General features: G+C 35.6%; 1 protein-coding gene across 1 annotated transcript in view; it reads left to right on the top strand.

The window, feature by feature from the left end:
• Positions 1-23,957, top strand: part of CACNA2D1 (calcium voltage-gated channel auxiliary subunit alpha2delta 1) — a 375,571-nt gene that overhangs the window by 308,187 nt on the left and 43,427 nt on the right. The window contains exons 13-19 of the mRNA XM_018068109.2: positions 9,189-9,267; positions 11,276-11,325; positions 12,859-12,948; positions 14,975-15,043; positions 16,683-16,757; positions 18,040-18,114; positions 22,004-22,060. Coding sequence (XP_017923598.2) covers positions 9,189-9,267; positions 11,276-11,325; positions 12,859-12,948; positions 14,975-15,043; positions 16,683-16,757; positions 18,040-18,114; positions 22,004-22,060 — 495 coding nt within the window. The remainder of the gene's footprint in view (positions 1-9,188; positions 9,268-11,275; positions 11,326-12,858; positions 12,949-14,974; positions 15,044-16,682; positions 16,758-18,039; positions 18,115-22,003; positions 22,061-23,957) is intronic.

Here is a 23,957-nt window from a genome sequence, read left to right as displayed (position 1 = left end):
GCAGGTGTGTGGGCTCTGCTGATACAATTGCTCTTCAGGTTGGAGAGTGGACCAAAGCCCAGTTTTTGGTGAGTTCGACACAGGCAAATTGACCCTCAAACTTAAATTCGAGCACATCAATGAGAAGTCCTGCTGGTGTTTTTGAAAGTACAGCCTTTCTCTTTCTTATCACTGTTCTTGAGGCTAATGTTATAAAAAACTAATAAAACAGAACTGATTTATTCCTACACCTGGAAATTGTTGAGATCAAAAACTTCACCTTATTTGAGGAGATAGTGCAGTAAAAAGAACACAGTCTCCTCATCAAAGTTACTGCAAGCATACAAAGTTGGTTTTGTGCTTCTGTGACACTTGTGGCCCATCAAAGATTATGTTTAAACTAGGTAAAGAACTAAAGGATCTCTTTAGTTAGTGGTCTCTTCTATCTAATTATAATCAGTTCAGCAGTGGTAGATTAGTAGGTGTCAGCAGGATATTTATACCTCCATACTTGTAGCCATAGGACAGCAGAAGAAGGGGCACCACAGGACAGACCTTCTGTAAGAAATGAGGTGCTGTGGTTCCACAAGGTGGCACTAAGAAGTTGTAGAACAGTGTGACTGAATTAGTATTTTTTTTAGTTCTGTGAGAGTGTTAATTCTGAAATTTTCCAATATAACTGTGGCAGTGTTTTGACCATTAGTCTGCAGTAGAAAATATCTCCATTTTCATGAAAATATGTTTTCCTTGTAAGGGAATTAAACAAGCAAGAAAAAAAAAAACACCTTCTGTAATTTTTGAAACCATTTGCAGTTTGCAGAACTGCATTTCATGGATTCATGGCATTCACTTTAAAGACTTCTTCCATGAACATGCACATTTCATTGTATGCATGCGTTGTGAAGACTTCAGGGGTAATTCTCAATGTGTTAATTCCTCTCCTAGAATAATTGCATATAACTACACCATACATCAGAATTCTTGATCCTATTTTCCCAATATGCTGAGACTATTAAATGGTTTTGGGCCCATATTATCAGTATAGAATCATATCCAGAGCAAGTGAGATTCTCCAATAATCTCCTGATACATAACAAACATCATTTATATTTTAAGAGAGAAGAAGGATTAACATCAGATTGTAATGTGAGCTAATTTTTAGAGTATCATTATTTCTTTTTGTTATTAGGCTATAATTACACAGACTATAATTAGACTGTGAATTAATAAGCTAACATTGCAGCTTGAAGTTTGAGGTTGAATTGCAGTGAATGAAAGATATTAATGATAGGGAAGATTGCACATACACATGGACAGTCTGGGAAAAATAATTTACTGTGGATAAATGTCTAAAATAGTATTTCCAAGGACCTGCTCTATTTGTCTTTAAACACGTGCCACAATTAAAGCATTTTTCCATTGGTGTCAAGGGGACACTTGCATTGTTAAATGCCTTGCTCAATCATAATATAGAGGGTCAGCTATGGAAACACTCGAGTGGTGTCAAATGGATTGTCAAATCTTATGAATTAATGCTTTCTTCATGTCTATAAATTCAAAGATGTTCAGCCTGAAATTGTCTTTGCATTGAAATATTTGAGAGCTAAATTCTTTATTTTAAAATGTGGATTCTTTAGTTTTAAATGTGGATTTTTCTTCCCCATTTCCCCAAGTCTACACATATTTTTTGACAGTACCCACAGCAAGAGGCAGATTCTAATGCAACTATAAATGTCAAAAATATAACTCGATGCATTTCTGCTGGTGTATCATGCCATTCTTTTTAGTTCCTAATTTGACATAAAATTGCGAATTCTGCATTCTGAGTTCTAGACCTTTCAAACTTCACAACCTTAGCACTTGACTAGGTTTCATACCCTGCTGCTTAGGTCATCTTTGTTTTTTCCCAATTGTATTAAAGGCAAAATGCATTAGCAGTCTGAGAGTTACATACAAAAACCTGAACCTCCAACTTCTGAGCTTTCCAAAGCCTGGCATTAAAAGCAGTGGAAGTTATCATTGTGCTCAAACTGAGAACCATGAACTCATCCCTCTTTTGTATAAGCATTGACCTCTCATTTAAAAGACTAGAGGCACTCCTGTCCCAGTAATTTTGAAAAGGGTGAGCCTTGCTCAGTCTGTCACAAGAAAACCAGCCTTACTCATAGGAGCAAACCAGACAGCTGTATCCATTCAAATTAGTGATCCAAGGCCAGGGTGCAGGCTGGAGAAGTGCCCACAGTTATCCATACTTTTAACTGTTAACAGACCCAGCAGTATGGTTCCCGGCCTATGGCAATCTACTCTTTTAGCAATGTCTGTGCTCAGTGCAGGGTTAACATGAGGCAAGACTTGTTACCAAAAAATTCTGTAATGAGATGACCTGATATGGGAGTGGGCAAGGAGGGAGGATGGCCCTATAGTGTAGCCATAGGAATGTGAGCCATGCTGTGCCACTTGCCCTGATGGCCTGAGAAAGAAAATAGTTTATGTCCTGTTTTATGTAATGTGTAAAAATAGCCTAAGGGATACTAAAACTGCTCTCTAGAACATGTTGTGATTCTTGCCCCTGCTGTTAAACTCAGAGTTTTTATTTCTCTTCTCCCTGTGCTTCCTAGGAAAAAAAAAGTTGCTTTACATTTATAGCTATAACACAGATGGTTCAGGACTGCATCCCTGGAAGTCCTGAACTGAGCAGTTCAGCATGACAGATTATGAGCCATAATTTAGGAGAAACTGTATTTGATGTTCCCTATTGGCTAATCTTAGGTGGTTTCCTAATTAGTATATTGGATTTTCAGATTGTCCTCTGAAGTTGTATTCTCTGTTCAAATCAGTCATAAATGTCCTTTGGTCTCAGTTAACTCATAGCAGAATCCAAAATCATCTTAAATTTCTGACCACAGATGTAAAGATGTAAGGAAAGAAATGCATTCACAGTTTTAGCTGTGGCAGCTTGAAAACCACACAACATTTCTCTGACCTACAGCAGAAAACACCAAAACAATGAAGTGGTTTACAGGCTATACTTACAAGGGATTTAGAAGAAAGAGTGCATAATGGAATACAGAAAAGCAGTTTTAATTTTTTTTTCAGAATAATAGACTTCTTATATTGTCTTTTTATTTCAGAAGTGAATGTTCATTATATTAAATATAAACCACAAATTTTCCTCATATCTGATAAACTATAAGCACATTAGTGGGAAAAATAATTTCATGGTTTGTGCTGGAATTACTGAATTATTCATTCTTTTTTTTCACAGCTTTTCTTGGTCTAAAGTAAGAGAGATTATCTGTGAATCTTCACCTGCAACTATAAAGGCCAGAGTAAAATGTTCTGAAATTATACCATCATCACAAAAACTGAAGTTGCAAGATTTGATGAGATCAGTTTTTTTACTCAGTCAGTTTGTTTATGTAGTGGTAGAGAAAGATGCAGTCTTGCTATTCTTACATGAAATGACAGGATTCATCTTGCCTACATCTAGTTGAGTGAATTAATTGTATAGCTCTCCTGATATCTGATAGAAGAGACATATATATCTCCAAAGGTCAGTTAAACTTCTCCTGAACGGAGAAACGAAGAGTTGCACACAAATGATTATGAGAGCTTTATCATTCCAGTAGCACAGAATTCGAGACAAATAATTTATCTCTCAAAAAATATGCATGTTCATACACTCTGAGCTGTTTGCTGAGAGGTTGCCATTTCTCACACTCTCATAGGCCCATGGCAGGGGAGTTGGAACAAGATGATCTTTAAGGTCCCTTCCAACCCGAATGATTCAATGATTCTGTGATTCATTCCAGATTGCCTACACATATATCACAGAATCACAGAATGTGCCAAGCTGGAAGGGACCCACAAGGATCATCAAGTCCAACCCTTAGCCCTGCACAGGACCATCCCCAAGAATCACATCATGTGCCTGAGAGTGTCATCCAAATGCTTCTTGAGCTCTGTCAGGCTTGGTGCTGTGACCACTTCCCTGGGGAGCCTGTTCCAGTGCCCAACCACCCTCTGGGTGAAGAATCTCTTTCTAATATCCAACCTAAACCTCCCCTGACACAACTTCAAGCCATTCCCTCGGGTCATGTCACTGGTCACCACAGAGAAGAGATCAGTTCCTGCTCCTCCTCTACCCCTTCCAAGGAAGTTGTAACTGCAATGAGGTCTCCCCTCAGTCTCCTTGGGGCTGAACAGACCAAGTGACCTTGCCCACTCCTCATAAGGCTTCCCCTCCAGACTCTTCAAAATCCTCAGTGCCCTCCTTTGGACTCTCTCTAGTAGCCTAATATCTTTCTTGTATCGTGGTGCCCCAAACTGCACACGATTTTGAAGATTTGTGTGCAGATGAGGCTGTCCCAGTGCAGAGTGGAGTAGGACAATCCCCTCCCTTGACCACCTGGTGAGGCTGTGCCTGATTCCCCCCCAGGACACGGTTGGCCCTCCTGGCTGCCAGGGCACTGCTGACTCATATTCAACTTGCATCGACCAGGACCTCCAGGTCCCTTTCCGTGGCATTGCTTTCCAGCACCTCATGCAGTAGCCTAAACAGCAAGTACTTTGTACTTACTTACCCCTTTGAATTAACTTCACTCAAACTGTTCATTTTTCTGTAATACTTATAGCATGATCTACCCAAAGGAAGCAACTAATTTAATCTTTCTTAATTTTATTCCAATAGCAAAATGAAGAAATAAAACAGATAAAAAGCAACTGAGATCTATAGGGAAAGCAGCCTTTTCATGGATATCTCTTCATTTTTATCTTCTTCACAACTCTCTTGAGTGCCATTGTCCTTAATATTTGCAGTAGTCAGAATCTTTTTTATTCACCTCGGTGCTTAAAATCTTCTTCTGCCAGGGAGAAACACAAATAACAAATTAATTCTATAATTAGACAATTATATTTTCTTCCATACAGTAATTCTTCCTCTATTATTTGTAGGATTCTTTTCTGTCTACCACTTCTTCTGATGAAGATTTGGATTTTTGCATCTGTTCCTTTGATGTCCTAGGATAAGTCAGATTGCAAGTAACCTCCAGAGTTCTCCAGTCTAATGTCAGGTCGAAGATCAAACCAAGTTGCTCAGGGCCATATCTAGTCTGGTCTTTAAAATGTCAAAGGAAGCAGACTTTACAGCCTCACTGGCAACCTGTGCCACTCACTGTCTGAATGTCCTGACATTAATTCTACACTCGTTTAGTTTGCTAATAAGCATATTCCTCTACTATATACTTGTAGTGGGTTGACCTTGGCTGGACGTCATGTGCCTACCCAGCTGCTCTATCGCTCCCCTTCCCAGCCAGACAGGGGAGAGAGTAAGATGGAAAACAACTCGTGGGTTGGTATAAGGCAGTTTATTTAAAGTGGAAGCAAAGCAAAGTGAAAGATAGCAGGGTTTATTCTCTGCTCCCCATCAGCAGTGACGGTCGACCACCTTGGAGAAGCAGGGCTTCACAGCACACGTAATGGTTCCTCAGCAGGCAGCCACTGGAGACAATGAATGCCTGCCTTAGTGCTCCTTGCCTTAGCTTTTATATCTGAGCTGACGTCATATGGTCTGGAATATCCCTTTGGTCAGCTTGGATCAGCTGGCCCACTTGGTTTCCCCTCCCAGGATCTTGCCCTTGATTGGGGAAGAAGTGTTACGGTGTTGGTGCTGTGCTCAGCAGTAGCCAAAACACTGGTGTGTTATCACCCTTCTAGCTGCCAATGCAAAGCACAGCACTGTGAGGGCTACTGTGGGGAAGTGAACTCCAGCTCAGCCAGACCCAATACAATACTGCAAATAATTAATACAAAGAATAAAAGATTTTGGTATATTCTCTCCAAGATTAGTTTCAGTGAGGAAGATGCAGAGAATTAGCTCTGGACTTGAACTCCCTATGTTAGAAATTAGGATTTTTGTATTTCAGAGCATTTTGAAGACTGTACCTGAATGGGCTGGCAGAGCGGGTGCCCATCTCCAGTTCTTCTCAATTCTAAGAGTACAAGTTTTCTAGAAGTACTTTACTTTGAACAGTCTCATTGAAAATCAGAAAGTGTGACAGCTTCTATTTGTTTTTCTGATTGTTCCATTGTTTTTTAGTGCTTTGAAAGTTGTGTTTCTTTATGAAGAGAATATTCTTTATGAACTTGAGGCAAGGTTGCCCTTTCCGTAGGAAAGGGGTTGGGAAACACAAATGTCAATCCTCTAGTGTGGATGGTGGAGAGGAAGCACCATGGCAAAAGGACCCCAGGAGCTGTGGTTTACACAGAACCTAAGAGGCTGTAGAGAAGTAAAGAGAAGAAATAACCAGGCCTCAGTGGTGATGGAAAACAACTTCTTGGGATCAAAGACTACTTGGCAGTTTGCTTCAACTCAGAAATCCATTTAGTTGGTTGAAACCAAGCTTAAAGGACAGGCAAGGGGAGAGGTGCTTATGCCCATTGTGTCTGATCTAGTTACTCCAAGTATTCTTAGTCATAAATTCCCTATTAAAAGAAACTAAATCCGCTTTTTTTTTTTTTTTTTTTAATTTAACAGCCCATTGTCTTCTTTGGAGAGATGTCTATAAGGAAAACATATAGACAGATGCATCTCAGTATTTTGGCTGACTCTGGGTCCTGTCACAGAAAATTTTAGCACAGAGCATGGGGTTTTTTTGCTAAAATTGGCTTGTTTAGTTTGACTTGCTGACTCATTTTTCCAGCTGGTCTGTCATTCTACTCAATTCCAGATGAGGCAAAAGGAAAAAGAATACTCTTTTGAATATCCCACCCTCTTGCCAAACCAAGTTACAATTAAAAACTCCAATTTTCATTGCAGTTCTTTATCTCTGTTAATTATCCAAGGAACAGTAAATCAGATATATTGTCGCCTGCTTGTTGTCAATAATTTAAATTCTAAATTCTTTATAGATTTGTTGCAGATTTAACACACTGCTTCTTTTCCCTAAATTACATACCATTTCGCAACTTGAATCCAATTCAGTGTTTCATTTTTACATTTGAGATCAAATGCTAGACAGTCCAGTCTAATTGACTCATATGTTTTATACACACAAAACAAAACCCACATGCTTTAGTAACTTTTAAACCAAAAGAAATATCAGGTCTCTGAAGTCTCTAACTAGTGACCTTTAGTGGGTTTTTCCATAGTTTTTGAAGAGAATGTATTCTGAATCAAGTATTTAGTGGACACTAGACTAGAAGCAGTGTGAGTCCAAAAAAAACCAGGGGTTTGGTAGGCAGATACCTTGTGAGCTGATATGTGCCAATAGAAAATACTATCATTATATTCAAATCAGAAAAAAATATATTAATTGAATAGAAGCAGAAAGATTCATTAGAAAAATTATAGCTGACAGTTTGTAAGAGAAGTCAAGCATAAATGGGGGATGGCAAATGCTGTATAATATTAAAACAATAAATCAGATGTAAACACTCTAGGTGAACTCATGTTTGCACTATCAATACCGATACTTTCAAGATAATAGAAGATATGTCTTAATCCATATGAACTACAAGAACAAAATTTTACCATCACTAAGGCACAGTCATTCCCAGATCTGTCTGTGTAACCAGAAATGTGATTGGCTTGACTTTTTACTGAGGAATGACCCTATACAGAGAAGTCTTAAACTAAAAAACAAGCACTTGAATAGTATTCAGTGCAGCAGAGTAGTTGCTTTAATGGTCATATGGATAAAGCAAATCAAAACATATTGTTAATTAAAAATGACATCTAGCACAAAGCTTTGTTTGCCCTCCTTGCATATAGGGGTCAAGTCTAATATTCACCATTTTCTAACTGCTGATGGATGATGTAGAGCTATTCCTACAGCTCTTTGTTAGTACTTAAGCTCTGATTATGTCACGCAACTTTTGTTACTTATTTGAGAAATGAAGGTTTAGGTACTAGTTGCACATGCTGGATAGTATGATGAAAATTTGTATATGTTGTCATTAAAAAATTTAGCAATGATCAGTAGTTTACAGGGAATCTTTGCAATTTTATATTGTGAATATTATTTAAAGAAAACACTACCTTATTACTCAGTTGCAGCCTGCATGCAAATTAATTGTACTATGTTTTGATTTTAATCATAGTCTTCAAGTTCCATAGAAAGAAATTTGTATTCTGATTTCATGTCATGATCTGTGATTTGTACATTGAAGAGGTAAAGACCCATAAAGAAAAAGATGCCTGAAAAGGAAAAGCAGTCTGGTGGTTGGACAGAGGGACATAAATATAGTAAACAGTTTATTAAAACTGTTGGCAAACATTTTTCCAGCTTTTACAGAAACACTCAGATTCTGAGCAAAATATTCAGCCAGAAGCTGAAACATAATATTTGTAATTTTTCTATGTGTCTTGTAGAATTTTTAATATTTATACAGTAATACCAGGATTGGTTTTAAAGTTTTCTCATTCAAATTAAAAGATTTGCATGGAAAATAATTTCAACTGAAAAGCCTGTTCTCAGTCCAAAACTCAGAGAGAATTTGGCGAATTCTCTCTGAAGCCGTGACTCCTTACAGTTGCTGAGATGGATTGGAGTTGCATTGTCTAAACGGAATAGAATTATGCTAATAAAACACATAACTTAAATGAATATTAAGAGCTTAAAGTAAAATATCAGAAACTTAACCCTTCTGTGAAAATCTGTTGAAGTAATTTAGTGGTTTTACATGAAAAAGACTGAAGTCTCAGCATAATGAGAATTTGGTTTCTGTAGTATCTGGAAATTTCATATTTTTTTTCCTGAAATTATTTTATATCCTAAAAAGTCCAAGTTTGCATTGCTTTGAATTCTACTGCCATGCATATATTCTTTTCAATTCATTGGTAAACATCTAATATTATGTCAACTAATTTAACAAAACCTAAGAAGTTATAATTACCACCTTAGAAAAAAAACCTAAGAATTTAAATATTTCATGAATGATTACTAATGTAAGAACGTTGAAATATGAAAGATACATGAAAGAACATTCTTCTTGAGTTCTACTTCATGAACAAAATAATAGGAATACATAAAATGGCATAATTTATTATATCTTTTATCTTTGATATCTATTATGGTGACAAAATTGGAAAGTTCACTGTTTTCTTTTTCTGTTCATTTGTAAGAAAAATCCAAGTATCATTAACTTGAGAGTCACAGCTAACAAATTATGTACGGTTAAGTTGTATGCATTGTTTTTAACTTGCACAGGTACGTGTGTTCACATTTTCTGTTGGTCAACATAATTACGACAAAGGACCCATACAGTGGATGGCCTGCGAAAATAAAGGTACGGTGTTCTTCTCTGAAACTGATCTTCACTAGGTCTTTGGATAGGTGATATCTCTATTATTCTCTAAAAGTGGCAGATTTTTCAGCTGGATTTTTAGATTTATTGTATTCGTTAATAAAAGTTCCAAAAAGTATATGCGTATATGAAAAAATATCTATAAAAAAGAAGCCTCTATATTTATTTCTGAGTAATTTATTTAAAACTTCATGTTGTACAAAAATTACCACAATGGTTTTTATATTAATAAAATGTTATTGTTCACTTTTGAGAATATTTGTTATAATAGCCATCTATGAAAAGATGGAACTGATGACAGATAAGAAATTAAGCGAAGCTGTTTTAAATTAAGTGGTCTGGACAAAAGGGTTTTTGTTTGGTTAGTTGGCTGGTTAGATTTCTTTCTGTTTTTCTCCAAAACTTACAAGGGATCAGATTACTTAGAATATTTTTCCCTTCTATATGAAAATATCAAAATTATTCTTACTGTGATTTCTTAGCTTCTGAGAGCATCTTGCATTTTCTATTTTTATCCTGATTTATGTAGAGGGGAAAAAAAGTAAAAAAGGTGAAAGTAAGGAAGTAAAATGCTTTCTACATGGAATTTCTACATTAAATTTCCACATGAAAAATATTCTCAGAAATATTTTAAGAGTGTGAGAAAGAGGTATCTCAAATACCTTACAATATAACTATAGAACAAGGCATAAGATGTAAATACAGATAAATAGAAAATATATAATTTAGCAAACAATATTTGCTCATATTTTAAATACAACAATTTCCAGACCTGAGTGAAAATGTTCAAGTATTTTACAAATCAGTAAGAAGCAAGAGGTTAGAGGTGAGATAGATTACAGAGAGTCTTGAAAATTAAGATTGCTGGAGAAGGAGATAAAGATATGTTCAGGCAGAAGAATAACATAATCGAAAATGAGAGAAAGGTATAGATACAGAAAAAAAGATACATAGAAGAATCCACAGCCTGTATGAATACTACACATATCACAACCTTATGAATCCCTCAGCATGCTAGCAAGTTTTGCAGAAGATACTGCAGCTTCATGAAGAGCAGACTGTATTGTCAGATAACTACAGAAAATTGACATTTGTGTTTTGAACAGATTTTTTTTTCCTTACATCCTTGTATCTCAAAATACTGTGTGCATGTGATCTCCATTGTTTTAAAACAAATGAGAACCAGCTGGCTTAAAGCATAACCACCTATGCCATTGAGGAAAAATGATCATAATCTTCTTCCAAAGTTGATGTGATTATTTGTTCCAACATCCAAAGAAGCAGTTTTATTTCATTTTTCCTTAATTAAAGGTTTGTGCGTAGGGCAAAGGAAATGACTAAGCTCAGTACTCTTACCTCTCCAATCCTCTATTCCTTCTTTCCAATTTGACTTCAAATTTTCCTGGTCTCAAGATAAGCCAGTGTTTGGCTTTAGTCTTATTAGTTCATATAGGCAATATTTCTAATTCAAACAAATAAGTAATAGAATCAAAGCTGAATAAAGACATTTCTCCTGTTTAGTTAGAAGTAATACCCATTAGATTTTTTCATCCTTTCCACAGAATACCTTATATTTTTATACTACCAGTTCACTCTTGCGGCAGACCATAGCTATATTTGCATTCCTATATGCATTCAGCATATAATTATGTTGCTATCAGAGCATATTAAAATAAGCATTAAATATACTTGCTCATCATAGTAGCTGGGATTTCATGAGTACAAACTCAGTACTTTGTCTAGCCTTAACCAAAACAGACAAAAGAAACACATCGTATACTCTCATTGCCTAAGAGTAACTAGTTTGGTCTTGAATGGTGACCCATCATATGTGGCCATGCACTGTGGTGGCATCTACTAGAAAAGTATTCATATATGATAATTCTAATAAAAGTTAAACTAGAAATTACAAGCTAAATGAAATTCCTCAAGATTAAGAGACTAGCAAAATATTATGGTAAGATGACATTATTTCTGTTCCAAACTTTAGGTTATTATTATGAAATTCCATCTATTGGAGCCATAAGAATAAACACCCAGGTAAGTGTTTTGGTCGAATCCAGGTCAGTTTTAATACATAGAAGTGGAGTAATTCCTGTTCTTAAATATGGGGGTTTTTTTCCCATCTGCTTGAATCAATGAAATTTTAAGTTGCACTACATTAAAAACAGAGAAAAAAATAAGGCTTTCTTTGACATATGATTATTCTCTTAAAGTATTCTAATTTTTTCTTTTAAGTGATTGCAGTGAGCCCATTTAAAATGTGGTCCCTGTTTCTCTGGCCAGCTGGTCCACAGCAGCCTGCATGCATACTTGTCATGGTAACATCCTCTAAAGAGGCTGACCATGTGCACACAACAGAGCATCTGAAGTGTTCTGTGTCTTACAGACCTCTACAAAAGGACTATGTCTGTGTCTCAGTTTTTCTCTGTGTCTTACATAGTCCCTCAAACTTTGACGCTGAGACATGACAGCAATTTTATTATAAAGTTCTACAAAACCAGTAATTTTTTATAATGTGACTAGGCATTCATAGTCCACCTCCTGCCATACTTACAGCATGGTCTAAAGGGTTTGTATCACATGGAGAAGGCTGTGGATGACTGTGAGGGTATAGCCCTGCTAGAGTTTCTGAACTCATCTGGGCAGACACGCTACAATCCTGCTTATAGGAGGGGTTCCTGGATGGATCCAACCTCTGCAAGAGACATCATTTTTCCCTTCAAAAAGAATGCAGGAATGTTTTAACAGACATGCATGTAGTTAACTAAGGGCACAGGACTCTGGCATGACCTGATGGGATCCAAACTAACAGTGTAGAAGAGCAAGTATTCTTTTCAGTTGTCTGAAAGTCCATGATATTTTTTGGCAGAAAATAAGAGTCCTTTTTTTGGCTTGAGTAAGCGTTCTTTGATTCTGTTAAACTCTTCCAAATAGTGTCTGGCAAGAAGTATCCCTAATATGTTCAGTCAAGTAGAAAAGGTTGAAAAGTGAAACAAGTTTGATGGCATCCACTGCCAAAGCAGTCCAGAAATCTGACATCTCATAAGATCACCCAAGTTAGCTGCACTTACGATCTGAAGGAAGGCAGGAACTATGAGGTTTTATAACTGTGATTTTTTTTTTTTTATTTCAATAGAAGTTATGCAAGTTGTTGCTGTAGGAGCTTAACATACCCAACTGTTACACCACTCACCCTCCATCGCCCACTCTCTCTTCTGGGTTAAAGGTTCTGCAATCTGCTTGTAATTTCATTATGTCATTAGCAATTAATTTTGGAATAAAAATAGTTGTGATTCTCACTTCATGGAAAGAGAGTTGTGGTGGGTTAGGTCCATGTGACTGAGGCTGAAATACAGAAGTTACCTTGTTGGTAAATACTGCAAACTGAAGACTGAGACTTTGTGTAGTACAGTTTTAAAGCAACAATTAAATGCTATTCTTATATTAATGGTGAATTTTGAATTTTTTTTCCCTGGTATTGTTTTTATTTCATTATTGTTTATTTTTATATTGTTTGGGCTCTTTGATCTAATAACTGCCTTCTGATAAGTTTATTACACTTTTTGGCAGGAATATCTGGATGTTTTGGGAAGACCAATGGTTTTAGCTGGAGAGAAAGCCAAACAAGTCCAATGGACAAATGTCTATCTGGATGCTCTGGTATGATCTCTATTTATCTCTAGTAAAGTAAGAATTTTAGCAAATCAGTAACCACATGTGTCTCTTTTCCAGAGCATCCAATTTCTTACAGTTCCAAACGTAATATTCTTGTGTTTCTGACATCCATACAGTTCAATATAGCAACCTCTAGGAACAGAGCTGTTTCTAGCATGCTAGTCAATACTTGCACCTGGTATCCTTTTAAGTGTCCTGAAATTTAACAGAGAAAAGCAAATTATTCCATGCAGATTTTTAAGTGTAGGTCCCTGTTGTCCTCAGCTTAAGAAAAGAAAAAAGGAGATAGTTTTCCAGTGTTCTACCTGCTGCAGTAAAGGTAATTTGTTACATTACTGGTGAGGAATTCTTAGTTTTTCTGCTTTTTTTTTTTTTCAAAAGAGTATTCCAGGTAGAACGAAACCTGTCAGTATTACTTGGTATTTGTACAGATTTTGAACTTGGATCTTAAGATATCATGGTTGTAATTGCTTGCTTGCTCAAGGTAATGGTTTCTTTAACTGGAGAGTATACAAGTGGGAAATAAACAAAAAGATATATGCAATGCTTTCTTACTGCTGAATTTATCACTTTGGTCTTGTAAAACAAACACGTTTGGGAAACTACAAAAGTCGAAGTATTATTAGCAGCAGTGTAATCTGTTGCTCTAGATAACATTCTTCTGAATTACTCTAACAGTGCAAAAAAATACTGCAAAATGGTATTTGGAATCATGTATTTATCCACGTTCATGTGGTCATCTACTGTCATGTGTAAAAAAATCCTTTTCTTCCTGTGCGTCGGTATTACTGTAAAATTTTTATCAACGTATAGTTTTTATTGTCAATATAACTAAGCATGACAATAGGAACTAGTTTTAATTTGGAATTTCAATGGCCAGAAGTTCATTATCCATGTTTTTTTGATTATTGTTGAGGTACTGACTGGAAACATACAGGATGTGATGACAAAAGTTCGTATGTTCTGTACACATCCTGTTGTAAATCCAAAGATAAATTTGTAACTAGAGATAGAGAGAGATCAGTTTAGTCAAGTAAAACGAGTGGTACCTGCAGGCATTTGTTGTGTTACTATATATATTCAGTGAGCTCATTCAGTCTTTCCTTCAATCTTTTCTCCATTCATGTGTTATATATGTGGGTTTGTGTATATATAATTATGCATACATACACACACATATATAGTTATATATAAATAAAGTAGGACAACACAAGGTAAACTATTGAAGTAAAGGCTGAAATTTGTGGACTTTCTCATCACAGATGAGAGCATAATGGCACAGGTGTATCTAACCCACTCTGAAGCCTTTTCCTGATTCTTGGTTTTTTGAGGGAGCGGGACTAACTTATCACATTGGTTCATTATCTTAAATTCCCTAAAACAATTTCCTCATGTGGGGCTTAAAATTCTCTTGCTTGTGCCTCACTAGATTTATTCCTATCCTGTTGGTCTTACTGTCCAGCAACTGTTTTGGGGCTCAGACTAAAGTAATGCAAAGTACATTACATGAGGCCACATTAGAATTGTCCTTAAACCCAGGTTATCAAATTCTAAGGAGATGCTTTCATTTGAGGCTTGCTTTCAAGGCTGTCTTTAACAATTTGATGTATTTGTAGCAATTCACACCTTTTTTATAGCCCTGTTCCTTTGGATTCTATTACTGTGTTACTTTTGCAAGATAATCCCAGAATTTTCAGATACTTTTAGGTTTATCAGTTAGGCATAATTTATTCACAGTTATTCTCCTCTTTAACTCTACTTTTTTTTCTTTTTTTTTGCAAAGGGGGGTAGATGGTGTTATCCCCCATATATACCCCTTCTGTTTCATTATGTATCTTCAATTTACTTCTAAATAATGTCCTCTCTCTTTTCCATTGATTCATCCCCATTTCTCTTATTTTCCTACAAAGACCACTTTTCTCCACCTTGTGCTAATCCTTGGATTGTTCTAATATATTATAGTTCAATATTTGCTGTTTAACTAAAAAGTCTTTTTTCCCCTATTTCCTAGGAGCTGGGCCTTGTGATTACAGGAACTCTACCCGTCTTCAATCTAACAAGGGAACAAAATGGGAAAATTGTAAGCTGTTCTTTAAAGGGAAAGAAAAAAAAAAAAAGAAAAGAAAAGGCAGCAGTTATTTAAATTAAATTAATTACATTTAATGTTAAAGGCCTTGAAAAATGTGTATTTCCGTAGAGCATTTTGCATTTAATTGTCTTGTACATCAGAAACAAAAGGGTCATATCTAGTTACCTGATAACCTCTTGGGGACAAACAAATACAGTGCACCGGTTTTCGTCATTCTGAGTTTCAGGATATGACATTTTTTGATCCATCATTGTGACTTGGTGACAGTGGGAATGCATTAGGTGCTCAACAGATGGGACATAGATGATGATATTATTTAGACCTTGCCAAAGAAAGGAATGTTCAGATAAATTTATAACAAATCCTTGAAGCTATGACATTTCAGGGTAAAAGGCAGTGATATAGAGAATTTAAATTAGTTGGTTGTAATGGTAATAAAAAAGAGCACTGTATACTTAGATTAAATTTTAAGTGTTAAATAAATACAATTGCCCATTTCTGTTACTGTCTGAGATGGAATCAATTCATGTCCTCTTCACAAAATCAAAATGCTGATTTTTTAAAAACAGACCTAGAATATGCTTTACAGTGTATGGTAAAATATTGTACATTTGGTGTGATACTCATGTTCACTCAGGTCAAAATATACAGAAATTTAGACAAGCTATTCTTTCATTCAGTTTCTCAGGTATTATGTAGACTCAGAGAGAATAAATGAGAATTTGGTCACTAGCATTTCTTTTATTCACCTTCAGAATAGTTCTCTTAGCTTCCCTTTTAAAACAAAGCAACAAACCAACCAACCAACCAAACAAAAAAGTTTCATAGTCTTATCCACAAGACAATGCCTGGAATTGACTGAGTCTGGTTCAAAGTGAGACTACTGATTATCAAAGGATGTCTTTCTGAGAAATAAAACAGATGTGGCCTAGTACAGAGGAACAAGAAGAGAATTTGAAACTCCTCAACTTATATCTCTGCCTGAATTTATTTACAGACTGCAGGATACCTCCTCCAATAAATTTTACAAATTTACTTAATATGGAGAAGGGATTCAGGTGATAATATGTAAATGACTGCCCTCCTCTTCTGTAGTAGGAAAATAAACTACAAGTGAAGTAAATGTAGTGCCTGAGTCCCTAATTTCAAATGCTGATGATTCTTATAATCACTTTTTTTTGTCGCGATTTTTTTCATTCATCTTAATACCATAGCCAAAAGAGTTGTATTGAGATCTCATTTACCAATTGCCCAACCTAAATATGCAAAAGTAGCTCTATGTTTCTATTAGTAGTTTAGTATCTACATAATTGGCAATATTAGTGCATCACTTTTGCTTTCACCTGTTTTGTTCTTACATATATTGTTTATTCATCCAGGAAATTATCTATATTTCTCTTCATAAACAATTTTCATATTCTATACTAAATTCTGAATTTATTAAATTTTATTTTGAATTACTTTGACATTATTTAAAATATTTAGAATAGACACATAAGTAAATAGGTAACTTCTCAAACTGTATCTACCAATCAAGAGATGAAGTCAAAAATAAAAGTTTAATGACTGCTGCAGTTATTCTGCATTGTAAATATGTCAAACATATACTAACATTTTGGAATGTTACCAGAATCAACTGATTCTTGGAGTAATGGGGGTCGATGTCTCTTTGGAGGACATAAAAAAACTGACACCCCGATTTACGGTAAGCTGCTTGCATTGGTGGTTTCTCTTTATGTATGATTTATTTTTGATTCTGTGCATGCTTTTTCAAAAGTCATACAGTAATGACTGGATTTGAGTCAAAATACCAGCAGGCTTCTTTTCATAAATTCTTTTCCATTGTTGTACGTTTTCTGGTGGTTTTCTTTCCAGCCATATGTGTTTCTGTGTGATCTTTCCATCAGGATGCATCTGTAAAACTCAACTTTTACACTGGAGGATATATTCCAAGTAATTATTTTCCTGTAGCTTAAAGCATTGCCCTTTAGTTGAGTGTTTGGTTTTTAGTGTAGAGTACACAATCATTTCAGCTGATAATAATATTTGGCGTTTTTATAGGACAGTTCTTTATAGAAAAGTTCTTTAATATACATGTCTGTCTGTACCCTACTCAGTATGATTGATTTATATATGTAGACATCTAGTGCTGAAATTTCTGACCAAATAACAAGTACTGTGGAAAACAACAGCTGAGAAAGCAAAGGAACATCACGAATTTGACTGAAGGCAGATGCAAAGTCCTACATCTAGAATGGAATAATCCCGTGCCACAGTACAGGCTAGGACAGACTGCCTCAAAGGGCAGGAAAGGATCTGGGAGTCGTGGAGGACACGTAGAACATAAGTTAGCAGTTTGCCTTGGCAGTAAGGGAACCAACTGTGTAGCGAACACCTGCATCAGGAGTACTGTGCCCAGATTTGATCTTCTAAGTATAAGAAATACACTGAGACTCAGCACAGGGGTCTGGAGTACATGGTACACAAGAAGGAGCTGAGAGAGATGGATTCAGGCTGAGGAAGGAACCTAATGGATTACCTAATGAAGGTTATGTAGAAAATGGACCTGGACATTGCCTCAACAGGAGGCAATCAAGATAGGTGTGGCAATGGAAATTCTAACTGGAATTAAAGAAAAGAAGGGAGCAGGTTGCCCAGAGGGATTGTGGAATTGCCACTGGAGGTATTCAAAGACTCTTTGAAACCTAGTCCAGCTTCAAAGTTGGACGTTAGTTTGAAATTATCTTTGCTTTCAGTGAAGTGCTGTACCAGCTGACCTCCAAAGGTCCCATCAGGCTAAACTGTTCTTTAAGTTTATGATCTTAAAATAAATATTAAAAAATTATTCTTTCTATGTTAGTATCTGATACTTCTTGACGCCTGAGGCAGTGTATTTTCCACAGTGTGAAAATTTCTTGAAAACCATTAATTACTTATTCTTTATTACTTAAAACCTTATAATGGTAAACTTAATTTCTGCCTTTCAGCTTTGTCCAAATGGTTACTATTTTGCCATTGATCCTAATGGGTATGTGCTCCTGCATCCAAATCTCCAACCAAAGGTATGAAACACCTTCTAATTTTTTTCTCTATAATAAACGGGCATTGTCAGAAAAAATCAGAAACTAGAAGCTGCTGAAAGTCCAAGAGAGCAATAGCAAAGAATTCTCAGTTTTGTGGGTGTCAAGAAAATCTATGGTACATGTATGGTTTTCTTCAAATCCACTTTAACCAGCACAAAGGCCAGCTTTGGTTTGTATTGAATTTAGTTATCAATAAAATAAAAAAAAATATACATTTTGCATGCACATTTGAACATACATGTGAAGATTTTTTGTATTTAGTTTGCTTATTTTCTGTTTACCAGAGCAGAAACCTGAACTGCAGAGTTGTGATGGACATAGCTGAGCACCCCTTCCCAGAATGTTAGATTTTTAGTAGTTTAACTTGAGAAAGGTCTTTCTTCTTTAAAGATGAAATTTTTATCTAAATATGATTAGAACACAATTTTCCTCAAATTTCAGGAAAATCAACCCCAAATATTTCAGTCTGGCTCTTTATCCATTAACTGAATCCTGACCTTGTGGAGACTCCTACATTACATGTATCTTCTTAAATAACTTGCCACTCTGATTTTGATGGGAAATTTCAATACGAGTGGATGTGGGTTTTTTCTGAAATCATAAGTTTAATCTTTGTTTTAATGAAAAGTCTCTCCATATGAAACAATCTTCTGTTTAGTGGGCTTTTTGAAAATTCTCATATTTTAATTCCATTGGAAACATAATTTCAGTAAATTTTATCCCTTGAATTCAAAGAGCACAAATGGAGTGTTATATAAAAAGCAAAGTTAAAATTTATTTAAGTAAAAAATAAATAGAAAAATCAGTCTGGATGGACAGAAATGTACAGATTCTTTACAGATAAAAAGTTAGAAACAATAATGAATCCCTGTAAGTATTAGGGACTAAAGAATATATCCATGTAGTTCAGTTGTCAGCATGGAAATTTATCTCATTAAGATGATTTGAGCTGTTTATCAGAGAATCACAGAATACGCTGAGTTGGAATGGACCCACAAGGATCATAGAGCCCAACCCTTAGCCTTGCAAAGGACTATCCACAAGAGTCACACCATGTGCCCAAGAGTATCATCCAAATGCTTCTTGAGCTCTGTCAGGCTTGGTGCTGTGACCACTTCCCTGGGGAGCCTGTTCCAGTGCCCAGCTACTGTCTGAGTGAAGAATCTCTTTCTGATATTCAACCTAAACCTCTCCTGACACAACTTCAGGCCATTCCCTCAGGTCCTGTCACTGATCACCACAGAGAAGAGATCAACACCTGTCCCTCCACTTCCCCGTGTGAGGATGTTGAAGACCCCAATGAGATCTCCCCTCAGTCTCCTTTTCCTCAGGTTGAACAAAGTACTCTCAGTAGCTCCTCATATGTCTTTCCCCAAGGCCGTTCACCTTATATGAATGACCAAGATGAATGCAAGCTGCCAATACACAGATAAATAAGGCTTTTAAGCTTTAGTGGTACCCTACTCCTATGTTATCTTTCAGCACACAGTACATTTGAGAGAAACTTCTTGATGGAGTCTGTATTTTCTGCCTTTAGGCAAGGAAATAATATATTTTTTTTTATAAAGTAGATGTATATCATCACTTTTTTCCTCCCAGCCATGTTCCAAGATTAGTAGCAAGTCCTTGACCTTTGCGACTTTCCTTCTATAATCCTGTCATAGCAACAATTGTCAAAGACACAAAAAAAATTAAGAATTCATCTACATATTTTAGTAATTAATTTAATTCTTAAGCTGGGGGAAGTCTGCTTTGTGAATATTTGAATTAATTTCCTGGTGAATTAATTAATATGTTTGAAATCTTTTGCCAAGTGTATAATGCAAGAAGAAAGAAAAAAGTGCTTCTGAAGAAAGAATAACTTGATCGTAACTATTAATGAAATATCCCTTTTGAGTTTTTTTTAAAGTCTCTTTTAAAAAATAAAAGGAAAAAATGGAAAATAAGGTTTTTATATAGATTTCAGAATTGAGAAGGACTTCAGTTTCTGTATATCTGCATTGGATTTTCATGCGTTAAGAAATGAAAGTGACCCATTTTCTCAATTAGACCCATTTTCTCAATTAGAGATTATAGTAATTCAGATGATGACAAGTGACCTATTTACATTTTCCTTATATGCAAATTAATCTATCTTTTCATTAATAGGAGTAATATAAGAAGAAGCAATGCAGTATTCTCATTTTAGGCATATTCTTGCGAGAAACTGATGGATATGGATTATATTTATCTCGTATATGCTGTTATCCTGCAGTATAGCATCACAACATTGGAGAATAGAAATCTTTGATAGTTAAAAACTCAGCTCATCTGAACTAATTTTGACAGTCTGAGATGGATTATTAGGATGCTAATTGTCATGATTGCTTTGTATAGTTTTCTTCCTAAAAGGATATGGAAGTTTAGAGATGCTTTCCCATACTGCTCAAATATTTGATTTAGATTATGCTTAAAACAGTGTATTTTATAAGTGATAATTTTTGTGTTGTAGAATAATGTCTAAATGTAATATTAAGCATATGCATAATTAAGCATATTATTATTGTTATTGTTGTTATTAACAGTTACACAGACTAGACTTTTTCACTCCCAGTTTGTTTGGGGTGGTGCATGCTATTCAGACTGATACAAGAACTACGTTTTAAAACTAAGGTACACTGCAAAGACAGATTATTTAGAATTCATGGAGTTTCTTTAACATGTCATATTAATTTTAGTTGAACCTCCTGGTAGCCGTTAACATATTAACCAACAACATCTTAACCCTTTCTGCCAGCAATTTTTCAATAGATCTAAACTAAAACATAACTACATCTTTATCTTTGAAGAGGTGAGGGTTTCTTAGACTTCCAATGCTTCCTTCTTCTGAATGTCTTTTGCTTTCCTTCTGAAAATCTATTTCTTCTGATCACAACTGGTTCAACACAATATTTTGATAAGTTTTTTTGCAGTATCAGCTCAAAGAAAGAAGGCCCTAGAAATTTAGAATTTGTAAAGCTGTTTACACAACTGATGAAAGTTAACAAAAACAAGTTCAAAAACTTAATAAAATCATCAAAAACTTTGGCATCATGTTCTTATTTGCACATGAAAACTATGTCTAAGCATAACATGAGAAATCCTTTTTTTAAATTATTTTTCAGTTTAATATAGTTTTAAACTGCTTAAAATGCCATTTTTTATGTTTGTGTAGTTATATTACAAGTGTTTAATTTTATGTTTCACTGCAAATTTTTTTTGTGTATCTCTGTGTATGTGCATGTATTTTTCCCATTGTCCTGGGAGAGAACAGGTGGTTATGCCACCAAATAAACATAGTCACTGAAGTGAGTCCATTAAGTATGTGTTAACAAGCTTAATCCTAATTAGATTTTGAAAATAGTAAATAATTCAACTTCCCAGTCTGTTCTAAAGATTAGCATCCTTTTGTTCATTTTTACTATGGTTCTGATCAAAATCCATTTAATGATAGTTTTAAAACTCCATATGCCTTCAGTGAGTTCCAGTATTTTGTCTTCTAGTTCGTGGTTATTTAAGAAATTAAAGAGGAGTTGAGTTTGAAGAGCAAATATAACAAAACAAGAAGTGAACTCTGCATTCTATATTTTATGCTGTGCGAGTATGTGGGAGGGACATCTCTCTGTTAAATTAATTCACATTAACATATGTCTGGTTTTTGTTTCCCTAGACAAAACCTGTATGTAATTCTGACAGAAAGCTCAGAACTCCTGATCAGAATGAGGGCTAGTCTCTGATTCCAGTAAATGTACACTGGGGAGCACAGATGTTGAGGAAAACCTTCTCTTCTATAAGTAGGCTGTTTACTAACAGTGCAAAAATATAAATTACTGCTTTTTTGTTACTTCAGCAAATTGGTGTGGGCATACCCAAAGTTAAATTGAGAAAAAGGAGACCCAATGTACAGGTAACTTTGGATGGAGGTGATTAGTGCATTAGAATGCATAGACCTGGATATACAATTAGAAAGCTTCTGCCCTGCTTACTAGGAAAAATCTAACTAGAGAATTGTTTATTGTGACAAACAGCTTCCAAAGCATGAAGCTTGCATCCTTCCTTGTTTAAACAATAGAAAAAATGCTGTAGTGAAGGGCATTCCATTAAATTATGGTGCTTTACTAATAGGTGCTAATTAGAGTCATGCTGTAAAAACTCTTCTTTGGATTTTGAAATTAATTTGAAGACTGGAAATAAAAAGAGACTGCTTGTGCTGGCTTTGCTTGCATAAACCCATAGTCAAGAGAAGATCAGAAGATCATTCTGATGACTTTATTGGCAAGTTTTATAGTACGGTAAATGCTGTATAAAATGACTGCATTTTAATGAGCTGTTCAGGTTTTTTCCCGGGGAAGTCAGGGTAGGGTATATGTTCTATGTGCTATTTACATTGGGTTTCTCGGTTTAGGAGACCCATCTCCAGAGAATTAGTTGCTGTTAACCTGAACAGGGAAACTAGTCCTGTTTATGTGTCGCAGCCCCTGGGCAGAAATCACTTTGTGAAAACATAAAAATCATTAAAGAAATAAATTAACTATGTAACTAACAAAATAGTAAACTTAAATACAGTATGTTATGTTAATTCCTTACACATATGGGAATCTATAATGCAAGACTTCTGACCTGCATAGCAACACCACTAAAATATTGTGTAAAATACTGATTTAACTCAACTGAGTGATTTCACCAAATTTCAGGTGGTTGCCTTTATACCACATGTAGAAGGCCACCTCTGTGCTGGATTTTTTGTTTGTGCACTGGAGAAAGCAGCACTAGAACATAAAAAAATCTCAGTTTTCTGAGGATGCCTGGCTCCTCAGTGTGCTGTGTTGTGGTTTGGCTGGTGCTGGGTTTGCCTGGCTGTGCTGGCTGCCCAGTGAGTTGCAGCACTGGAAAAGCACTCCAGATGCTCCTTTGTCTCCATCTGTGGCCCAGGATTTTGCTGACTTTTTATCATCATTTCTTTTAAAAACCTAATAGCCTGTCTTCATTAGTACCACAGATAAGAGTAGGAACTAAGTTCCTGCAACACAGCAAAGAAGGCCTTCCCCTTCCATAGAATTTGTGAGAATACTGACCTCCCAAAACACATGACAATGATATTTTAATTACCACTTGTTTTATGTTGCTGCACCAGTTCTTTCTTTCTTTGTTTCCTTCTTGAGTCATTGAAATTATAGATCCTTACCTTTATTTGTCATGCTGAAAGTGGATTGCACTCCTTTTGTTTGCATGCTTCATTGCTAGTGATTTACTGCTGTTTTGTTAAGTTGTGCTGGTGAATGTGGTGGTGTGCTTATTCCAGTCATGTAACATGCATGACTGGATAAGGAGAAGAGCAAACTGAATGTTTGTTTCTTCGAGGCTTGGAATAAACTCCACTAAATGGCAACCTTGGAAATAAAAATTATGGAGCCCAAATACTGGTAAAAACACATTCTTGGGGGGAAAAGATGTAAGGAGGAAACAGTCTTCAATTTAAAGTATGAGTTTAAAAATATTCTAATTTCGAGTGGGGTTTTTTTGCCTCAGGCACATCACAGAATGTATTTATAGGTGCTTTGTTTCTTTGCCTATTAAAAGTCCTTAATTATATAAGAAATGTGTGGTGGTGTAACTTAAGTCTTAAAAAGAATAAGAACAAGCAGTTAATGCATACTTGAATTTTGACAGACTGTTAAAATTGACTATTTTGTCTTTGGGACTCCTTGACTATGGCTAGCCCAGGTTATCATTTGAAATGACTATTGATCTTGATGTGATGGCTTTTTTTTTTATTTTTCTTTTTTTTACCATTTCTTTTCTTC

The sequence above is a fragment of the Manacus vitellinus genome, unplaced genomic scaffold, assembly GCF_001715985.3.
Source record: "Manacus vitellinus isolate BGI_N305 unplaced genomic scaffold, ASM171598v3 scaffold_13_pilon, whole genome shotgun sequence".
NCBI lineage: Eukaryota > Metazoa > Chordata > Aves > Passeriformes > Pipridae > Manacus > Manacus vitellinus.
The sequence above is the reverse complement of the archived record's forward strand: the minus strand, read 5'-3'. Positions and strand labels throughout refer to the sequence as shown.